The sequence below is a fragment of the Manis pentadactyla genome, chromosome 3, assembly GCF_030020395.1.
Source record: "Manis pentadactyla isolate mManPen7 chromosome 3, mManPen7.hap1, whole genome shotgun sequence".
In the NCBI taxonomy this organism is placed as follows: Eukaryota; Metazoa; Chordata; class Mammalia; order Pholidota; family Manidae; genus Manis; species Manis pentadactyla.
Window position 1 is genome coordinate 189,215,569 of NC_080021.1, and position 21,454 is coordinate 189,237,022.

Below are 21,454 nucleotides of genomic sequence, written 5' to 3' on the forward strand. Positions count from 1 at the left end.
CAGCCCCGGCAGCCCCGGCAGCCCCCGGCCCTCTAGAGAGGAGATCTCCCGCCCCCTGCCGCAGCAGTTTTCAGCCGGCGCTGAGGGCCCAGGCCTGGTCTAGCCAGCCCTGTGTCTGGCCTGCAGGAGGCCACAGCAGAAATGCGGACTCGCTGTAATGGGCTGAGAGGAGGTGGGCTTCCTCGCTTTGTGACGCTAGTCCCCTCGAGCTCAGAAAACTGTAGCCCTGTGGCCCTTCTGGATGGTGTGCGTTACCTACACTTTTCACTCTCCCAATTCTCTTGCCGTTTCCCCAAGAGAGAATTTGACAAATTTTACTTGTCAATCATACCTCAATAAAGCTGGAAAGAAAAATGCTCAGCTCCCACCTACAAGGTCCTTGGCTCTTAATGCCCTTGATTCCTGCTTGTCTATGTTCTGCCCTTTGTGTCTAGAACAGGAAAGAGGCAGTTTTCTCCACTCGGAACACTCTTTTCCCCAAATGCCCTTTGTCCTGCTTACTCCTATTTATCCTTCACGTTTCTACCTAAAGATCACCTCCTCTAAGAAGCCTTCCTTGCTTCTCCTCCCATAAGAGCCTGCACTTCCCTTATCCTGGGTAACCCCTTCCCTCAAACCACGACTGAAAACTCGGAAAGCAGGGACCAAGTCTGTCTTACCTGTTTCCCAGCCTGGTTTCTGGTGTCTGGCCCAAACAACTAGGTACTTAACTGGTATTTTTGTAACAAATCAAGAAAAAGAAAGCTCCATGTATTAAAATGTCTAGGCAGATGTTATTTATTTTGTTCATTCATTCCATTGCACAATTCCACATCTATTTATTTTCACTTTAATTTTTTTTTTACAAAGATATAAGGAATTTCAGAAACATTAAAACAAACTGTTTCAGGCACGGTTTCATATTAAAAGCATAGATTGATTTCTGACTTCCTGATTCCCTCTGTGATACAATGTCAAGTTTTGTTTTAGGAAGAACAGTTATGGTACATCTAAGGTGGATACACCCCAAAGCTCATCTCCCAGTGCTGTCTGCAGGCTCAGAAAGTTCCTGAGTCAACAGGCAGGGGGCTCCCAGGGTGCACAGTGAGGAGATGAGTGCACATTCTGCTTGCCTGGGGTTCAGGGCCTGGCCCTGCAAATGCTGGACAAGATCCACTTGCTCAGTGAAGAACATAAACAAAAACATAATTTTTAAAAATGGCTTAAAAAAATACCTAACAAAAATTACCCATCCCTCTCCCTTGCTGTGAAATAATTTAAATAATTTATTCTAGATGTAAAAAAACAAAAAAAGTTTGTTCCTGGATGCCTTCATCTTGTTTTCAGCAGGAGGTCTGGGCCCCTGGAGGGTGGCGAGAGTCTGAGGAGGGATGGCTCTGGGCAGAGGCTGCATGCGAGTCAGCCCCGCCTCCACCACTCTGCAGCCAGTGCCTTTGGGCAGGAGGCTTTCTTCATTTTCTGAGGCTAGATCTTCCATTCCAACGTGGGAATAATAATGCCTGCCTGACTCATGCTGCAATAGGATGGGTCAGGAGGGGAGGTGGGGGAACTTTGTAAACTGTAAAGTGGTGGCCACAAATGAGGTGGGAGAGGTGACCCCATCCAGTGGAGCTCGGCTTCCCTGACAATGCCTGGGATTTGGCCTTTGGCAAGCTTGGCGAGCCCCGGGGGCTGAGTAAACAAGACAAGAAATGTGGGCATCTGGCATGTGCAGGCAAACAAGGGGATGCAGCCATGGCTAAGCGAAGGGCAATCAGGGGCACAAAGCCCTCATCGCGTTGCAGCCAGGGGTCACAGAGAGACCTGGGACGATGCTTCTTGATTTTTTTTAAGAGCTTCCAGCCTAGACTTAGATGAGGTAAGGGTCCTAGACTCTGTCAGGCATTCACTCTCCTCTCATCTTTATGGAAAGTAGGTACAGATGGACTAGGCTGGTAAGGCTCTGCCCTCCCTGTATTGCAGAATCACTTGGAAAGTTAAAAAACACCATACCCAAGGCCAGACCCGACTCTGGAGATTCAGCTTCAATTGGTCTGGGGTTGGGCCTGGGTATCTGTATTTCCTAAATGTGCCCAAGGGAATTCTCATATACAGCCTGCGTTGAAACCTACCAGGCTAGGTGGCTTCCTGCAGTCCCCAACTTAGTGCCAGGATCACCCTGTGCAATGGGCAAAACTCATCATCTGTACCTCCTTGGTGAGGGGCACACTTAGCTTCCAACACTCCCCACATGATAGCCGGGCTGTTATATTATACCGGCCACTGAGAAAGGGCTCAGAACCAGATCCACAAAGGAGGGAACCAGGAAAGCTCTCAGCCCTAAAGGAACTTCAGAGCCATCTGGTCCTATTTCCCTGCCAGGGGCAGTTATCCTTTTCCAGAAGCCCTTGAGTGGGCAGCCATGGGGCTCTGCGGGCATACTGCCAGTGCTGGGGCACCCTACCTGCTGGCGACCTCTTCTGTTACCTTGGGCTGAAATTTGTCTCCAACATTCTGGAGGAGGCAGGGCCTGTGACCTGAGGGCTTTGGTGGTGGTGGTCAGTAGTCATAGGCACCACTCTGATGCTTGAATCCCCACTTATGGCATAGTGTCCACCCACATCCAGCTGATTCTGATTGAGGAGAGGATGGTTTGGCCCCATAACTGTTCTAGAATTGGGCTGAACCTTGGCTTACTTCCCTGATGTTAAATTCCTCTCCTCCTCACCAATGTCTTGTGAGTTCCTGCAGCAAACCCAGCTCATCACCCTACATGGAGGGCCCTGCAGCTCAAGGCCAAGGTTCCTTGTCTCAGGTGGCAGATCCTGTAGAGGGCAGCACATTCCAGGGTCCTTGGGTTCAGATGGAGAAATTGAGACCAGAGAGGAAACCGAGACTTTCAAGAAGAGGTCACTGAGCAAGTCAGGGGCCCAGCTGAGGCCAGAACCAACAGATTCCTGCCCTGTGGGCTGAGAACTGCATCAGACCAGAAACAGCAGAAAGATGGACCCAGAAGGCCAGGAGCTCAGCCCAAACCTGCCATGAACTCTGTGGGGACCTTCATCACCTGTCTCTCTCTGGGCCTCAGTTCCCCACCTGTAAAATGAGGAAGTTGGGCCAGATCACTAGGTTTCAAACTTCTAATTTTTTTTTTAGTAGCAGAATTATGTACTCCATAGAAGCCAGTATGTAAAATAGAAAGAAGGGGAGCTCTCTGGTTGGAAGGGGAGCACAGAGCCCACCTGCTTAGCCATTCCCCCATTTTTATGGACCACAGTTTGAAAATCACAGGTTTACCTTCCAGACCCTTCACACTCTAACTTTCTAAAATGTTCTTTCCCTTGAGAAATTAACAGCTCATCACGGACCCTTAAGGACAGAATTTAACAGAAGGCAAAGTAACGTCTAAAAAGAGTCAATTCAGAGGCTGTTTTGAGAAGGCAGATAGAAAACGGCACCATGTCCCTCCCACTAGAATCTTTTAGCAACCGAGAATTTCATTTTCAGGTAAAAAATATAGAAATTGTGGTTGTTCCTAGGGGATGTGTGTGGCTTGGTTCTGGACCTCACCATGGAGCCGAGTGGTGTCCCTGAGGGCAAGGAGGGCAGAGATCTCTGCTCAGAACCTCTCTGAGCCCATCCGCAAGTTTTTGATCTCCAGTTCCAACTGTTTGGCCAGGACTTCCTGCTGGGCCACCAGCTCGCGGAGCCTTCGGATCTCCTCCTGTTGTCGGTAGAACATCTGCAGCAGCTGGGAGAGCACAGAACACAGGGACAGGCCACATGGGTGTCCTGTGCAGCGGGGGGTGGCGGGGGCGCAGGACACCAGCAGAAGGGAGAAGACAGCACCCCTTTGGACTCAGAAAGGTGGAGGTGATTAGGTGGCTGAGGCCTGAAGGGCACAGCCATTGCATAACTTTTACAAAAACCTGTTTTCTTCTCCCAATAAATGAAATTTAAAAAGACTTGATGTTTCAGACATTTTTTGCCCATTAGCTCCCCCATGGGATGGAGGTAAGCATAACTTGGCCCTGAAGTCTAGAGATTATTTTCACTGCTAAACTGTGTGACCTTGCTCATGTTACCCACCCTCTCTGAGCTTCAATTTCCCCCTCTGGGAACTGGGGGTCAGAAAACTAACCTCAACATTACCAAAACTGCTGTGGCTGTACAGAATGATACTAGATGTTAGGTGCTCCCCCTAAAGACTTTCGATATATTTATCTTACAACAGCCCTGTGAGGGTGGTAGTAATGGTGTCCCTACTTTACCACTGTGAGACCCGAAGCTAAAAGAGATTCAAGATTCAGTCCCTGGTCTGAGGTCCTCCAGTTAATGCTTAGCAGAGCCAAGCTCAGAATCCCTCTGTGAGACACCAGCCCTTGTATTTTTTGCCACTAATACTGACTAACAGGGCTGTTGAGAGACTTCAGGTAATATAACTGCCTACCACAGGACCTGCACACAGTAGGCACTTAACAAATGTGGACTTTGAAAGCACAGAAAACCCTAGAGTGTCAGAACTGGAAGGGACATTAATACCAACCAAGTCAAACTCGATTATACAGGTAGTTTCCCACCACATGTATGTAAACTCCCCAGACAGACCTGGCATATAGACTGTACTCACGATCTGTTTGTAGAAGGAATTAACAAAGTGAGTTAAGTGGCTTGGCCAGGCAACACAGCTGGTTTTTCTTCTCACCCCACATTTTCCAAACCCCCACCCCAGGTGCTCCCCCCACCATTACAGGCCCACCCCTCCCTCATTCACACCTCGTTCTCTGTCTTTGGTGGGGGGCATTCAAAGATGTCAAAGCCATTTGTGACCCAACTTTTCTTCTCCTCCAGCCTGTGTTCTGCTGCCCACCTTGGCACCTTCTCTGACAGCAGGGAGAAGGGCCTCTGGCCATCTTCCACAGCCAGCTTTTGTGTCTGGTCAAAGAGCCGAGGCGAGACAGAGGCCATGGAGTTGGAGAGGGGTCTTTCCAGGGTCAGAGGCCAGGGACTCAGCAGCCCGGAGCCAGGCCTCAGGGACACCAGGACCGGCCCTGGGAGGGAAACAAAGGGCCACATGAGGATTAGTGCCCGTGAGCAGTTGGGCTTGGGGGTCACTGACACACACAGGCATGCAGACACACAAAGACCTGTGCCAGGTATGGGAGATATGGCCACATGCGGCCAGGCACAAACCCACAGACCAGGGCAATCAGAGCGCAAACACATGCTCGTGTGATCAAGTGAAGCTTGGCTGGTAGGAGCCGCACAGGGCGTGCCCTGGACTACCCCCAAACACAGGGCAGCCCCGTGAGGCCTCGCCGTTGCTTTGTAAGGACAGGCCACATACAGTGTGCTCAGCCATCTACCAGTTCATGATTCTCCCAGCACCTCTGAGAAGTAAGGGAGGCAGCACCATGCACACAGAGGAGGAAACGAGGCCCAGAGAGAAGTGAGACTATCTAAGCATTATTCAAGAATAATGGGTGGCAAAGTGGGGAGGGAGAGCCCCATCACAAAAGCAGCTGCCAGGTAGGGGTGGGGAGCACACATGGCCCACCCCTGGGCTGGCCCGTATGCTGATGGGGTGGGGACTGTGGAGAGGGTCTCTGTGGGCAAAGAGTTACTGTGGAGGTGGGGGTGGGGGATGGCAACAGCATCCGGCTGAGAGTATCCAGGCTCTGCACAGCCCAGAGCTTAAAGATGTTTTCCATGGAGCAAAACCCCTTGATTTGGAGGGAGTTTCCTGAGCCACTCAGGACAAGCCCTTCCTTTCCTGAACCCATATGCAGCCATCCTAGCCACTGCAACTGACTGTCAAGGACCAGTCCTCCAGGGTTACAGGAGGGTACAAATACAGGCCAAACCCCTCTCCGCTGCCTAGGGCCACTAGAAGCTCCACTTGCCCTCCACATCTACCCAAGGCCTTTCCTCTGCCTTCCTCACCTTTATTCATCCCCCGGAGCCATTCCTGGGCTGTCAGAGAGGGCTGGGCCCCTGCCGTGGGTGGGTAGATGTCCTCTTGGTAGGATTCTGACTGTAGGAGAAGCCGGGACAGTGAGAGCTGGGGAGGTAGGCGAGGCCACCCAGACCGGGAGGGCCCTTAGAGAGCTGCGGGGCCGGGTTCCCCTGACCCCCTGTGAGTTGAGGAAGGTGAGACCCAGAGAGCAAAGGGTCATGTCCAATGTCACACAGCAACTCAAGAGCAGGACCCAAAACGCCTAGGTCCCAGTGGTGCCCACTGACCATGAGGAAGGCCTTCCCCTTAGGAGAGGCCATCAGCCTGCCTGTTGCTGCCCCAAGGGCATGGGCTCTAGGCTCCAGGCCCAGGGACTGTCTTCTCCAGGAGGAGTCCCCTGCCTCCCCGACAGATGGCTCCCACCACCCTTACCCGGCGGGGAACAATCATGGATACAGGCTCGATGAGGCTTTTCGTTGTAATCAGCTTGTAGAAGCGGAAGATCTCACAGGAGCACACATCGAGACCTCTCTTCGGCATGACACCTGCGGGCAGACAGCAGGAGGACCAAGAGGGTCCAGCTGGGCTGGGGCCACAGGGACCAGGTGTGAGTGGCAAAGCCAGGCTGCACACCTGGATGTGAACAGAGACCACCCTCCTCCCACTCTCCTTCCCTGAACAGTTTGTGAGCAAACTGAGCTATGCAGGGGGTGTGGGGTTGAAATAATCAGACCTGTCCCCACCTTCCTGAATATAAATGGTTTCAGCTGGAACTTTAAAGGAAGTATGTTCTGTTCAAGGCCCTCCTAAGCCATCCCCACAGCTCATGACCCAGATGCTCTTTTTTCCACAGTTTCACTTTTTAAAAAAATATGGAACACTTCATGAATTTGCATGTTATCCTTGTGCAGAGTCTATGCTAATCTTCTCTGTATCCTTCTAATTTCAGTACATGTGCTGCCAAAGCGAGCACCACATGCTCTTCTTTTAATTGAAGTTGACATACAATATTAGTTTCAGGTGTACATCACAGAGATTCAAAATTTATATACATTATGAAGTGATCCCTAGCTATCATATGTCACCATACAATTATTACAACAATTTTGACTATATTCCCCATGCTGTACATTATATCCCTATGACTTATTTTATAACTGGAATTTTGTACCTCTTAATCCCCTTCACTTATTTTGCCCAACGCCTCCCCTCTAAGCAGCCACCAGATTGTTCTCTGCATCTATGATCTGTTCCTGTTTTGCTGTGTCTATTGGTTGGTTTTGTTTTTTTTTTAGATTCCATATACAAGGGAGGCCACCTGGTATCTGTCCTTCCCTTATTTCACTTAGCATAACGCCCTCTAGGTCCATCCATGTTGTTGTAAATGGCAAGATTTCATTCTTGTGACCCAGATACCCCTAATACAGCTCTGCCAGCTGTCTTTTAATTACTGTTAGCATGGTATCTTTCTCTCTCTCTTTACTTTTAATCTAGCTGTGTCTTTATATTTAAGTGGGTTTCTTGTAGACAACATAGAATTGTATCTTGTTCTGTTTTTTATCCCCCAACACACTTAAAATGTAGGGACTTTCTTAAATCAGTCTCTCCCATCTCCTTGCTACTTTTGTAACTGCTCAGCCTTGGCCTAGAATGCCTTCGTTCTCTCCCCATGCTGTTCTCTGCTTCCCTTTCAGCTCCTCAAATGTTGCCTCCTCTAGGAAGTCTTCCCTGATTTCCTCCTGCATGATCCCAAAGACCTCCTGCACACCTCATCTACAGCTCCCATTGAGTCGGAGAGTTGACTTTCTATCTCCCCTCCCAAATAGGAGTCTCTCTAGGGTCCACATCTGACTCACCCCTGTCTCCCCCACCCCAGGGACCTGCATGTCCCACACTCACCGATCCCCTTCTGGGGGTTATAGGAGCGGTACTCGGTCAGGTAGCTCAGGTGAGGCTTGTCGGCGCTCACCTCGTAGTAGCGGATGTTCCCGTCTCCCTGAGGAGGAGGGTACAGTTCAGAGCCTGTTCCATCAGCACCCACTGGCCCCACTGCCGTGCCACAGAAACCTGGCATTCACAGTGAGGGAAGAGTTGGCAAAGCTGACTCACACCAGAGGATGTCACCAAGGCAGTGGGGGGGTCCTCGTTTTAACACTCAGGCCCCACAACCATGACTCGAAGCCCACCCGTGTGCTTCCAAGGCAGAAGGTCCGGGAGCAGAGGCCCAGACCCCACTCTTGTCTGAGAGCTGCTGGGAGGTCAAGGCGGAGGTGAGAGGTGGTGTGTCCTGAGAGAAGCCCACGGGACTTATCCCTGGGGGCATTTCTGGTTGTTACTGTCATAGTGTCTGGGGGGTGGGGAGGGAGGGAGGATTTCCCTTGGCATTAGTGGGTAGGAGCCAGGGATGCCAAACACTGAGCTGGTCCTACCCAGCAAAGACCTGCTGTGCCCCAAATTCCAAAGTGCCCTTGTCGGTAAACACCGACTGGCCCCTCCTCATCTGGACCCAGAACTGGGGAGGAACTGGCTTGGGGTGCCTAGCCAAGGCCCTGACCCAGGTATTCCTGGGGAGCCAAGACGGTGGGAGAGGGGCGCTGGGCTCACCGTAGGGGCAGAGTCTGGGGACTGTGGCCTACCCCTACCCCTGCCCCACATCCCAAGGGCCCAGGCTGCTGTCTGGCCACCAGCAGGGCTAGACTTGGGGTGGTTCTGCCTCTTGCTCAGAAAGCCAGGCAACCTCCACCCTCCCATGCCAGGCTGACCTTCCCCACCACGTAGAGCATGTTGGTGTCCACATCATAGAAGGGAAACAGCACACCCGAGGAGCCATCCAGGTCCTCCTCTGTGAGAGGCACAGAGAGGTCGTCCTGCAAGGGAAGGGAGGCCAGGAAGGCTGGCAGGTTACTCCTGGAGGCCCTCAGTGGTGCTCTCTGAGGTAAGAATTCCTGCTATGGAGCTCTAGGTGTGTAGGGGTGTGTGTGTGCGCACACGCATCTGTGTCTGAGAGAGAGACCACCACCTTTTATTTTGCCAGCTTCATGCCTTTAACAAATCACTTCACACACCTGATCCCATTCCAGCCCTGCCCCACACATGTTATTATTTACTGTAATAAATGAAGAAGAAGATTCAGAGATTTGTCCAGTCTTCAAAACTCCAGCCAAGGGCTCTTTCAAATTATTACTGCTTGGCCTGACTCTCACCCTCACCTCCCACATGCCTCAGGTGCTCTGAAGAGGCAGCTCCTCCTGCCCACATGCCTCAGAAGCTCACTCCAAGCCCTCGCTCCAGCTGTGCTCTCTGCGCAGAAGGCCCTCTCCTTCTCCCTCCCCTGGTGTCCACCGCAGCCTTCTCCCCTCCCCTGGGGTCCTGAGGCCCTCCTCTCTCCCTGAATGACAAGAAGCACAAGGTCCAGGCTCACCCCACAAAGCTGTTGGCACCTCCCTGTTATTCATCCCTAGATGCTCAGCACCAGGCAGGCTGTACTAGGTACTGCTTAAGAAACAAGTGTATTTGAGTATGTGAGTTTAATTAATGACGGAAGCCAGTGCTCGGCAGAAGGGTGATGGTGAGGGGCCGGGTGGGGTTGTGAGGGTGACTTACCTGGTCCCACAGGGCTATCTGCCGGTTGTTCCATCGGGATGTGCCAGTGGACAGCAGTTTTTTCAAATTCCCCAGAAACAGCACTTTGTTGGCCCGGTGCCCCTTGTAGCTGGCTTCCTGGAGGGACAGGTGCAGCCAGGCAGCAGCTGGGCTTTCTGGCCTCCCTGCCTTTGCCTATGCTGCTGCCCCACCTGGAATGTTTTCTTTTTCACTTCAGCTTTGCCTGAGACTCCTTCTAGGGGCACCACTTCCAGGAAGCCTTCCAGAGTCCCTCCCATCCACATGGAGTCTCTCCTCCTATTTTTGTTGAGAGTTATTTTTCTGAACTAGGATGGAGGCAAACTTCTGCCCAGCTCCATGCTCTTGCTGAAAGATTACTGAGCACCCACTCTAGGCAAGGCACTGGGCTGGGCAGGCACAGTCACCTGGGTCAGCTCACTGAATTCTTTGAGAGGAAGGACTAACAATAGCCCACTGCTGCAGACAAGGAAACAGAGGCTCAGAGAGCAGAAAATGGCTTGCCTAAGGTCACACAGTGGATAAACCATGGTGGCCTGCGGTCCCCCGACCTCCTGACAGAGCTGAGGCACACTGACGAGCTCTGCAGTTAGCTTTCAATGTGCGCAAGTCATTTAACTTCTCTTTGGCCTGTTACTTATCTGGAAAATGATGATGACAGGGTCTACCTCCCAGCAACGCCAACAGGACAGCAGAGATGTGAAGGCCTGGCCAGAACACTGCCAGCACCACTGCCCTGGCTCAGAAGCCTCCTCCGTCCCCACTCTGCTCCTCGCTCCTCTGAGCCCAAGCCAGACCCGGACCCACCACTGACCTGGAGGACTGTTCCTGCTCGGGGATCAAGAATCCGAATCTTCCGGTCTTTACAGGTGGTGGCCAGCAGGCTGCCATTGGTGTTGAAGGACATGGAGAGGATCACATCTTGGTGACAGTCAATTGTCTTCACAGGGCTCATGATTACAGCCTCCTTTGTATCCAGGTTCCAGATCATCACCTGCATGGGTGTAAGTCGGCTCTGAGCACAGGGGCCGCCCCCCATCCCTGGTCCTCACAGTCACACACCCGCCAGGCTGCAGTGAAACACAGTATCCCCAGAGGGAAGCTGCAGATGGCAGTCTGGCCAGGAGGCCTCGGGTGAGAGGATGGACCTACTGGCGGAAGCTGCCATGTGGCAGAAGGGGGAAGCTGGGAGTCAGGCTGCCTGGCAGTGAAAAGAAAACACCATCTGCCTCGGAGCAACAAAACATCCATGCCAGGAGGACCTGAGGGGACAGCTAGCCCAGGTCCCAAATAGTAGCAGCAGTTTCTACCTCATACAGATAAACAGGGCTGCTGTGTTAGGCCGCACAGGCTGCACATTGCACAGCCCCAAGACAATCCATTTGGATAGCCTATGATGTGAATACTGCCCCCTGCAGTTGTGTGCAGAGTATACTCCCACCCCACCCTTCCTCCATCAGTGAGGCCCCTGAGCTGGCTCTGTAAAGCCCCACAGCACTGTGAAGGGAAGATTCTAAAAGCCACAGCTATGGTCCTGCCAACCCCATTTTTTTGTGTACAGATTGGCAAACTGAGGCTCAGAGAAGATAAGAGACTCTCCCAAATCGTACGGGAAGCAGAGATGAGTTGGAATAGAATCTAGGTCTCCTATATGTGAATTTTCTCAATCCACAGGGCCCACTGTGGGCTAATTTGGGAGTCAACAGGGCAGGCGGAAGCTTCTCTGGACAGTACCCACCCGTCCCCTGCAGGCAGACTAATGGGTCGAATGGTATCCACAAAACCCATGTCCATCTGGAACCTGAGAATGTGACCTTATTTAGAAATAGGGTCTTTGCAAACAATAATTAGTTATGATGAGGTCACACTGGATTAGAGTGGGCCCTAACTCCAATTTCTTGTGTCCTCATAGGAAGAGGGAAGTATACAGAGACACAGAGGAGCAGGCAGAATGGGGCGACACAGCCACAAGCCAAGGAATGCCTGCAGCCACCAGAAGCTCGAAGAGCACAGGAAGTTTCTTCCCTAGAGCTTTGCGAAGGAGCATGACCCTCCTAATACCTTGACTTTGCATTTCTGGTATCCAGAACTGTGTGAGAACAAATTTCTGCTGTCTTAAGCCACCTGGTGTGGTCATTTGTTAGGGCATCCCCAGGAAACAAATATACAGACCCACCTTATAGTCGTAGCCAGAGCTGAAAAGGATGTTGGCAGCTGTGGGGTGCCACTCAACCAGGCCCACTCTGCGAGCATGGCCCACGAGCTCCTTCTTGCAGGTTGTGAGGTTCCTTGACAGCAGCTGCTTGGGGATGTCCCAGATCTTAATCTATCAGGGGAGACAGAGCCCAGGGGAGTGTTACCCAGGATCATCGTGGCACCCCAGCCACCCTAAGCTACAGAATTGACAGTGCCCAGCAGGAGCATCAGGGGAGCTTTCTCTGTATCCAATTCTCACACAGTTAGAGCTGGGTCCCTCAGAGGGCAACATCTTTGCCAACGTCCTCCAGGACACAGGGGCTGGCACTGATCAGAGAGGAGCCCCAGCTTCCAAATCAGTCCCCTGGTAAGCTCTGCCATCCTAATGACCTGTAGGCAGTAGGCAGGTGGATGGGCCATAGGCCGAGCTCCCAGCCTGGATATCAGGGCAAATTTGCATCCCAGCCTAGAATATCCCTTAAAGTATGGTGCTCTACGCCATCTTTGTCCCAAAGGCCCAGGGTAGAGCACTGATGCCGGAAGGAAGGGTTTGTGCTGCATCTTCACATTACTAGGTTGCCAGCACAGCATCCGGAGCAGGACAGGGCAGGGACAAGCTCTTTCCTTTGAAGGCACCTTTCTGGATGGCCTGGAAGAGGAAAGGCCAGAAGACCAGACTGGATGGGGTCACAGACCTGTATTCCACAGTGAGGGCCTGAGAACAGGGCCTGGGGCTTCCTTCCAGAGTAGTTGTCAAGGATGGAAGGAGCTTCCACAGTAAGAGTAAGCTCCCCGTCACAAAGGCATACAAATGGAGGGCTGGGGCACACTGCAGAGGGCGACGGAGCCCAGGCCGGGGTCGACTCACAGGGCCTCAGGCCACTTTGAGACTGTATGTCTCCTTTCTCTTAGAGACATACAGTGTTTTCAGGAAGACTGCTTTCAATTTGGCAAATATTTATTTCCCTGGTCATCTGGATTTAAAACCAGGAAACCAAGCCCCCAAGAACAGCGCCAGGCCGCAGCTGATGAATCTGGTAAGGGCTGTCACTGCACAGGACTGGGCTTTTTGGGAGGCGCAGATGAAATCCCCAACACTCCGCAGAGACAGAGGGTCCTTGCCCCACAGGTCCCAGGGACAGGCAGAAGAAAGCTGAGCGCTTTACCTGGGAGGCCTGGAATTAGGCACTGCTACCCACAACAGTTGTGTCCACTTTTCCTGCCCCTGGAGCATCTGAGAAGGGACAGTAGCAGGCAATGAAGCTATCTAGGCATTTAATAAGGACCTCGAAGGGAGGCTTTGAAGTAGGCCTTAAATGGTAGATTTTCTAGGAGTACAGACATTTGATATTTGATATCTTGTCTAGAGACAAGGCCAGTTCTCAAAGGGCCAGACTGTCCCTGCAGTGAAACCATCTCAGCAGACACTGTCCTTTATGTTCCTCAGCATCCCTTAAATGGAAACTAACATAAGTTCTCTTAGAATTTTCTACTTGCTTCTCCTGATGAACTGGTCTGTTCCTGATCAGACAGTGAGGGTTCTGTAATACATTCTATTTCCCTTTATGCTTTGGCTGCCAGGCAGCTCTGAGCTAAACCTGGAACTCAACAGATGTAACCCTCCACAACCAACATTTCTAGTATTAGTTCCTCATTTTCTCCATTTCTGGCTACTTCTCTTTGGGGAAGTGGCATAGCTCAGTGGAAATAGATTAGACCCTGGAATCAAGGCTCAGGCTGAAGCCTGGCTCAGCCCCTACAAACTGTGTTACTTTGGGGCAAATTACTGCCCCTTTCAGATCCTCAGCTTTGCCATCCCTCCCCCTACTTTTTGGGGTTGCCAGGAAGACTGAGTGAAATGTGTACAATGGGAGTCAGGAATACAACGGGCTCACAATAAATCCTAACTGTGACTTTTCTCCTTTTTTTAACCTTCTCATCATACCTATGTCTTTTGCTATAAGCCATACTCACTGCATTTTAGAAGTAGGCACAGAATAAATCACAAATAAATAACACTGAACACTGTGTGGGCAGGAACTATTATTCCAGTACAGACAGGGGCTCTAAAAAGTGGGTGGAACTGAGGCTTTTGGGATGGTTTTGGTGTCCACATTCCTATTAAGACTCCCATTCCCATCCTTTTAAAGCTCCCCTCCCCACTGTCTATGAGATTAAGTAGCACAATGTTTTCTGGCCACAATAAGAAATGTCCTTCATAGCATTTTATAGTTCCCTCAAAAGATAAGCTTTCCTGCTGGAATGTGAATCTCACTGGCTTTTCATTAGATGGTTGGGAGCAATTATGCTTATTTTACAGGTGGGGCAATTGAGGTCTGAAGATAGGAAGGACGGTGCCCCAAGTCCCAGAGCCCAGAACCTCTCCTCTTCAATCTAATTTAACCCCGTCTCACACAGTGATCTCATTTCATGAAGGATGAAGGAGTCAGGAGCATCAGAGTTAGTACAGACACTATTCTAGCTCCTTCTGCCCCAATCCCACTCCTCTCAGGAAAGGGCTCCGCCCTATGCACTGACACTCACCATGGCATCTTCAGAACAGGAGGCGATCTCAAAATCATCGAAAGGGTTCCACTTGATATCTAAGACGTTCCCCTTATGCCCGCAGACCTTCGGGTAGTGGGGGTCCAACTTTCCTGTCTGCAAAGCAGTGCCCAGGGCAGTAGGGGAGGAGAGAGGGTTAGTCCCACCGCAGCATCTTAATCACTGAGTAGACAGGAAAATGCAGGGACAGAACTGGGGATAAATCTGTTCCCTGTGTGGTCCTGGGGAAGTCATGTCAGTTCTCTGAGCCTCAATAAAATGGAGGCAAGAATAGGTTATTTCACAGGGTTCATGTGAGGATCAGAGGAAATGAAGTGTGGAAAGCGTCCAGGGCAATGCCTAGCACGTAGCAGGTGTTCAGTAAGAGACATTTCCCTGAGTTCACTGCTGGTGGGAATGCAAAAATGGTGCAGCCACTTTGGAAAAACAGTCTGCCAGGTCTTCCAAAAGTTAAACAGAGTTACCATATGATCCAGTACGTCTACTCCTTAGTACATCCCAAGAGAAATGAAAACATATGTCTACAAAACACTTGTACACTAATGTTCACAGCAGCACTATTCATAATAGCCCGAAGGAGAAAGAGCCCAAATGCCCAACAATGGATGGGTGGATATACAAAATACAGTATATTCATACAATGGGATATTATTCAGCCAAAAAAAGTAAGGAAGTAGAGACACTTGCTACAACTTGGATGAACCTTGAAAGCATTATGCTAAATGAACATTTAGAAGTCAGACATAACAAAGAACACATTGCATGATTCCACGTAGATGACATACCAGATGTAGTTCCATTGCTTGAGCAAGCTAACACATTTCCTGGTCCCCCATCTTCAGAAATCTGACTAATGCATGTGAAAAATCCAGAACAGGTAAATCCACAGAGGCTGAAAGCAAATTAGTGGTTTCCTAGGACTGGGGTGAGGGGGCAATGGGGAGTGACTGCTAATATGCATGGGGTTTCTTTTGGGGATGATGAAAGTATTTTGAAATTAGTGCTGATGGTTGTACAATTATGAATATACTCAAACCCATTGAATTGTACACTTTAAAATGTTGAATTTTATGGTAAGTGCATTATATTTCAATTAAAAAGGGTGGGAGAGGGTGAGAGGGATAAAGGGGCACAGTAACTCACAAACAAAATATAAGCTGGTCATGTGGATGGTAGTACAGCATGGAGAATACTTGATTCTGTAACATCTTTCTATGTTGATAGATAGTAATCACACTAGTGGGGGTGAGGATTTAATAATATGGGTGACTGCTGAATCATTGCATTGTATATTTTAAACCAATATAAGGTTGTCTATCAATGATACTTCAATAAAAGAAAAAAAAGAAAGAGCATTTCCTTCCCTTCTCCCCTTTCCTGCTGAGAATTCCTGTACAGGTGCGGGGGTCCTACAGCCTGTGCCATGCGGCAATCCCAGGATGGAGATTTCCAGCTCCATGGATGGGCTGGAATTTTCTGGGTCATGGGACAACTGCACCAATTCAGTAGCAGAAACTTGGGGTTGGCAGGGACTGACACACTCACTTTACACATCACACTGCGTGGCCTGGGCAGAACAGGGCCCAGGGTCCAGGCCCTCTGCCTGCCAAGCAGGTTTCTTCCACAACCGCCATCCAGCCTCAGGGTCTGAAGCCCACCCACCAGAATGCTCCCCAGACCATTTTTACATCTAAGTAAGAGACAGCTGAGAAGTAAACTGGACAACATCTATTCATTCAGCAAGTCTTTATGAGATACCTAAGGGACAGGCCCTACGCAGGTGCTGGGTGAGTGCAAGATGTAGTATTTGACCTCACCGAATTAATAGTTTCAGGATTTTAAAAAAGGAACTTCCAGAACAGAGTAGATTCAAGGAACACTGAGAGAGCCCTGCACTTCTATGGGACGTCCTAAGACCGTGCCCAACTGAGACTGAGCGAAGATGCAGTGGTGGTCTCTGACCTTGCTTAATGAGGCCGTGAAGTGGGCAGCTGCTATGAGAATGGACACAGGGCTTTCTGGTCAGCTCTGGCAAATTAGAAAATACAGACAACCAAGCCCCTGGATCATGGGGCTTTATGCATATACCTTAGCAGCTCAGCAAACAGGCAGCGGTCCTGGGCTTCTTCCCTTCAGAAATACTCTGCCCACTTCAGCTCTCACCCCTCAGGATGGGGTACCAGACACCTCGCCCTACACTGGATCCTGTACTGGAGGGGGAAACTCTCTAGAGGGCGTTATCTGACAAACTAGAACATGAACAGTAGATCAAAATATTTTTGTAATGTTAAATTTACTCAAGTTGGTAATGTTATGTGGTTATGTACAAGAATATCTCACTTTTGGGAAACACTCAAGTATTTAGGGGTAAAGGACAAAGATGTATGTAACTTAGCCTCAAATGGTTCAGAAAAAAACTATATCCTCACATATACATTGAGAGAGAGAAAAGAAAATAATTTGGACCTATGTTGTTACTCATGTGTTAAGAGGTGAGCAAAAGGTTCTGCCTCCTCCATTGCTGAAAAAAATGGGCCCTGACCCCCAACAGCAGAGAGAGGCGGATGCTCCCTGACCCCTGCAGCGGGGACAGCACTGGTGCTGGGGCCCTGGAGGAAGAACACTGCACCTATGGGCCACTGGCTCAGGTCTCTGTGGGACCATTGCTTCAGCTGCTGAACTCTCACCCAGCCTCCAGCTCATTTTGTACACTGTTGTGAGGTGAGCTTTCAAAAATTAAAATCTGGTTTTGTGCACCTGCTTAAATTTTGCAAGCCTCTTTTTCCTTATCTGTAAAATGTGAATAATGATTTCTTCCTTGCAGTCCTGTTAGACCGGTAAAATGAGATATTGTGCATAAAAAGCTGAGTTGTGAAGACCCATAGTAAGTAATCAAATAAAAACAACTTATTATGTGTACACATGTGTATATGCATATACTACTGCATATACTATGCATATAGTAAAACTGGTAAAAAAAAAAAACTGGAAATGCACCAAAATGTAATTCATGGGTATCTCTAGGTGGTGGGATAAATGGGTGGTTTTTATCATCTTCTGGGGCTTTTTCTTTTAATGTCCAAACTTTCTATAAAAACTATACATTTTGCAATTAAAAAAAGGTAATTAGGACAAAATTCCAGACTTTCTAAAAAGATGGGTCCTTCCTGCGTTAGCCAAGTTTGTTAGAAAATGCAGAGCTTGAAGGGCTCTGAGACCAGGATTGGTTTAAAAAAAAAAAAAAGAGGGAGAGAGCGAGTGAGCGACGCTCCCTTACCCTGCAATCGTGGCAGGCATCAATGATGGTTCACAGCACTGTTGTTGACGCCAGATTGGAAGAGAGACTTACCCTTGGTCCTCGGAAATATGAGGGGTAGAGCTGGGTTAGAGCCCAGAGCCCTGGCTCCCAAATGTGAGTCTGTGCTGCACTTACTGTGCTCTGAGGGTCCCCAGCCATCTCTGAGTCAGTGTCCTGCCCACCGCCTCCCCTGCACACAGCCTTTCCCTTCTCTTCTATCATTTCCTGGGTCAAAGGACATGAGCAGTGTTGGGTCTTGCTACAGTGCACCCAATCATTCCCAAGGCCTTTGTTTCTACACTCTGCCCTAAGGGTTTCTTAAGAGCTGACGGTCAGGCTGGCCTTGGCTGACAGGAGGCAACTGTCCATTCAGACTCACACCTCCCAGCGCCGCTGAGCCGGAGGCTCAGGAGGGGCTTCTGGGCCAGGCAGGGTTCAGATGGTCAGCTCCTCGCAGAGATGAGCTTGGGCTGTGCTCCTCCCAGCCTCTAATTGCAGAGGCCCACCCCAGTTTCTCAACCTTCTCAGCAAACAAGGGGTGGCTGGTTCTTCCCCTGAGGCCCGCAGGCTGCTCTTTCCTACAAGGGTTTTGTGCTGAGGACTGACATTAAGAGATATTAGCCAGTCGGATGGGCTGTGGACTGAGCTGCTAAAAGCCCTGTCAGAACAGGGACATTTATAATCAGGAGGCCACTTCTGCCTTGCCACCCATTAGGCAGCTCTCAGCCAGGGACAAACCTCTAATTTATGGGGAATGCAACTCTAAATCAGGGGAGATACACCTGCTCTCCTTGCAGATCCCAAGGAAGACTGGGTTGAGTTCAGAAGCTGGCTACTCAGCCTGGAGAGACACCACCTCCAAGTCTCTGCAGGGCTGCCCCAGGACAGAGGTAGTGGTTGGGACTGTAAGAACCCAGAGGGCAGAGCCAGGCTGTGGGGGATGCTCGGGGGCAGACCTCAGCAGCTTGGCTAGGAGAGCTGTGTGTCCGTTGTCATGACCCCTACCGTTCACAGGGACACAGTATTCCCGAGGCAGCCTCACAGTCATAGCCTCAAGCTACCCTCCCAACAGCCCAGGGTGGACATGGGAAGCAGCTGGTAAGAATAGACAGGCAGGCTGCGCAGTGTCAAGAGGCTGCCTGGGGCTGAGTCCCTGCTATAGTACTGACTGCTGTGCGACTTTGGGCAAGGGCCCTCAGCTCTCTGCCTTGTCTGAGGGTGAGCGTGAGGATTAAATGAATTAATACAGGTGAAGTGCTTAAGACAGTGGCTGGTACGAAGTAAGCCCCTCAGCCATTCACCAGAAGTTTATCAGAGCTGATCCCAGTTACCCAGTTTTGTTGTAGCCCAGAATGCTTCAGGGGCACAGGGATGGACTTAACTGTGAGGCTGAACTGCTGCAGTTCCCATCACTTCCAACACACCTGATGGGCAATTGCTCCTGGGGTGCCCTCAGGGAGAAGATTGAAGCTCTGATCCTGTTCCAGTCAATGAGCACATCTTCACATATATAAGGAACAGGTCTGTGTTTTCCTTTAGGAACCGTAACAAGGAGCCACTTATGTGGCAGGCCCTCTGCTAAGTGCTCTGCTCATGTTATTTGATTTACCTCCCAACCACCCCGGGAAAAGTCTCCATTTACAATGCAGCAGCTGGAGTTCAGAGGGGTTGACAGACACATGCTGAGGGCGACAAAGCCAGTCCATAGCAGTCATGAGAACCAGGAATGTTTCCTCTCACTGCCTGGTCTGCCCTTTGCTGTCTTCTCACCATAGACCTTGTCAGCATGCAGGCCTTTCATTGAGGACCTGCTGTGTAGTAGGTCCCAAGCAGTGTGCAAAGGTGGCAGAAAATGAGTCATGGTCCCTACCCTCCTGGAGCCTCCTGTCTGTGGAGGAGGCAGTGTAGTCAAGCCTCAGAGAGAGACAGACGAAGGCCTTGGGGGATCAATCAGAGGAGACTTCCTGGAGGAGGCCTCTCAATTGGGCCTTAAAGAGAGGTGGACTTTGACCAGGCTATGCTCTTGGGGAGGCATTTCAAGTCAGAAAGGCAGGGCTGTATGTAGGTTTTAAAGAGGGAAGATCCTGAAGCAGCCAGCAGGGCAGGTAGTTGGAGAGTAAGATGGGAGGGACCGACAAGAAGGGTGAGGCTGTGGGCTTAGGGACAGTCACCCTCCTTGGGGCTCAGATGCAAGGCCAGGGGGCTGCCCAGAGGAGAGAGCTGAGCAGAGGGAAAGATGACAGGGTTCCCTAATCCTGGGAACACACAAGCTGCTAAAATGCATATCGTGTTCCTGTATGGCCTTTGGCACAGTCAGTCATCAGCCCTTCCTTTATAAGCACACACATGAGCACGAGGAGGGTCTAAAGAGAATCCTGCACCCAGGGCTAGGGGTGGTGAACTGCAGGGGGTATCTGGTAACCCTGCTTGCTTCCTTCTGGAGATGGGGCACTCATTTCCTCTCCATGTGGTTCATTCCACTTTCAGACTTTATTTACTGTGAGAAAAATGCTTCTGGCTCCAAGCCCTGGATGGCTTCCCTGTGGCCTTCCCCTGCTCATTCTCTGCTCCTGGTCCTAGTTCTGTCCTTTGAGTCCCCACAGACACCTGCCCCAATGCACCTCAGGCCAGCTCCTGGAAAATGTAAAGGCAGAGGACCCGTTCCTTGAGTAGGTTCTTTTCCAGGCTGAACACAGCCCTAGAACTGGAAGAGACGTTCAAAAACAAACTAGACTAGCCCACTTCCTGCATTTCTACAAGAGGAATCTGAGTGTAGAGGGAACAGGTAAGTGCTCTGAGGTTCAAAATGTTAGCTGGGACCAGCAATGGAGGCCTTGATGAAGAAGGCAGGATTTTACCTGCATGGAGGCATCTGAGCTGGGGACTGACATGGTCAGACACAGGCTTGAGAAGGGCCAGTGTGGCCTCTGAAAGCACAGCAGTGAGGTGCCCCCATCTCCCCTGAAGGCCCCTCTCCCACAGCTCCCCCCAGCAGTGCTCCAGGCCCATCCCCAGCTCCGCCTGCCCTTGGCTTCATTCTTCCCCACCCAGCACACCTTACAGCAAAGTCCACCTTCCTTACCCCCCAGGGAGTGGCTCTGCTGCAGCCAGGGCCCCGGGCTCAGGAGCCCAACCTGGCACGTCCCCAGGCTCAGGGCGGGTCTGTCCCCAGAAACTTCTGCCACCACTTCTGTTCCCTGGGCACAGCCCTGTTGCCAAGGCTACAGGGGCCTCCCTCCAACAGACTCACCCTGGGTCAGAGTGTGCAAGAGGCAGAGCTCTGACTGCAGAGTCACCGTCTTATGGACACCCGACAGCACCGGGGGCAGCCTGGCCCTTCTGAGCTTAATTTCCGGGACACTGGGGCGAGGCCAGGCACCTTCCAAGAACACGCTCCTGTTCACACTCCATTAAATAATTAGCTGCCTCGCCCCTTCCTTCCTTCCTTCTCTGACACTGCTGGGCCTAGATGGGATGCAATCCCTGGTACCCGACAAGAAGCCAAGGTGCAGAGGCAAACCTCAGGAGCCCCAGGCCAATTGAAAGAGAGTGAGGCCCAAGTCCAATACCAGCTGTGGGCCACATTCTGATCCTCACCCTTACTGCTCAGGGTCCTTTGGGAAGTCATCTCCCTGAGCCTCAGCAGCCTCATCTGTACAATGGGGCAACACTCCCTGCAACATAGGCTGATGGAGCACCAGCATAAGCAGCATTCCTGGTCACTACATGAGAAAAGGCACCACAGCCCTGCCTGCAGGTGAGTGCCGTGTGAGGGGACCACCCCGCATCCTCTCCCTCTCAGCCTCCCATCCTGCTCTGGCACAATGGACGTGGCTGCT

At 50.8% G+C, this 21,454-nt stretch overlaps 1 protein-coding gene and 1 non-coding gene across 6 annotated transcripts in view; both read right to left on the reverse strand.

Annotated features, from left to right (window-relative positions):
- Positions 1-761: 761 nt before the first annotated feature.
- CORO2A (coronin 2A) overlaps positions 762-21,454 on the reverse strand; it is a 51,763-nt gene continuing 31,070 nt past the window's right edge. For 3 of the 5 annotated variants that reach the window (XM_036888570.2, XM_036888571.2, XM_036888572.2), the window contains exons 3-12: positions 14,297-14,413; positions 11,733-11,882; positions 10,371-10,550; positions 9,539-9,655; positions 8,698-8,802; positions 7,835-7,931; positions 6,368-6,480; positions 5,923-6,013; positions 4,756-5,030; positions 762-3,730 (exon numbers count right to left, since the gene is read on the reverse strand). In XM_036888570.2, coding sequence (XP_036744465.1) covers positions 3,599-3,730; positions 4,756-5,030; positions 5,923-6,013; positions 6,368-6,480; positions 7,835-7,931; positions 8,698-8,802; positions 9,539-9,655; positions 10,371-10,550; positions 11,733-11,882; positions 14,297-14,413 — 1,377 coding nt within the window. In that variant the 3' untranslated portion in view covers positions 762-3,598. The remainder of the gene's footprint in view (positions 3,731-4,755; positions 5,031-5,922; positions 6,014-6,367; positions 6,481-7,834; positions 7,932-8,697; positions 8,803-9,538; positions 9,656-10,370; positions 10,551-11,732; positions 11,883-14,296; positions 14,414-21,454) is intronic. The other 2 variants (XM_036888573.2, XM_036888574.2) reach the window with 2 other exon arrangements.
- On the reverse strand, positions 6,802-6,908 carry LOC118914089 (U6 spliceosomal RNA). The gene has a single exon (XR_005025468.2). It is a non-coding gene; the product is annotated as a U6 spliceosomal RNA (small nuclear RNA).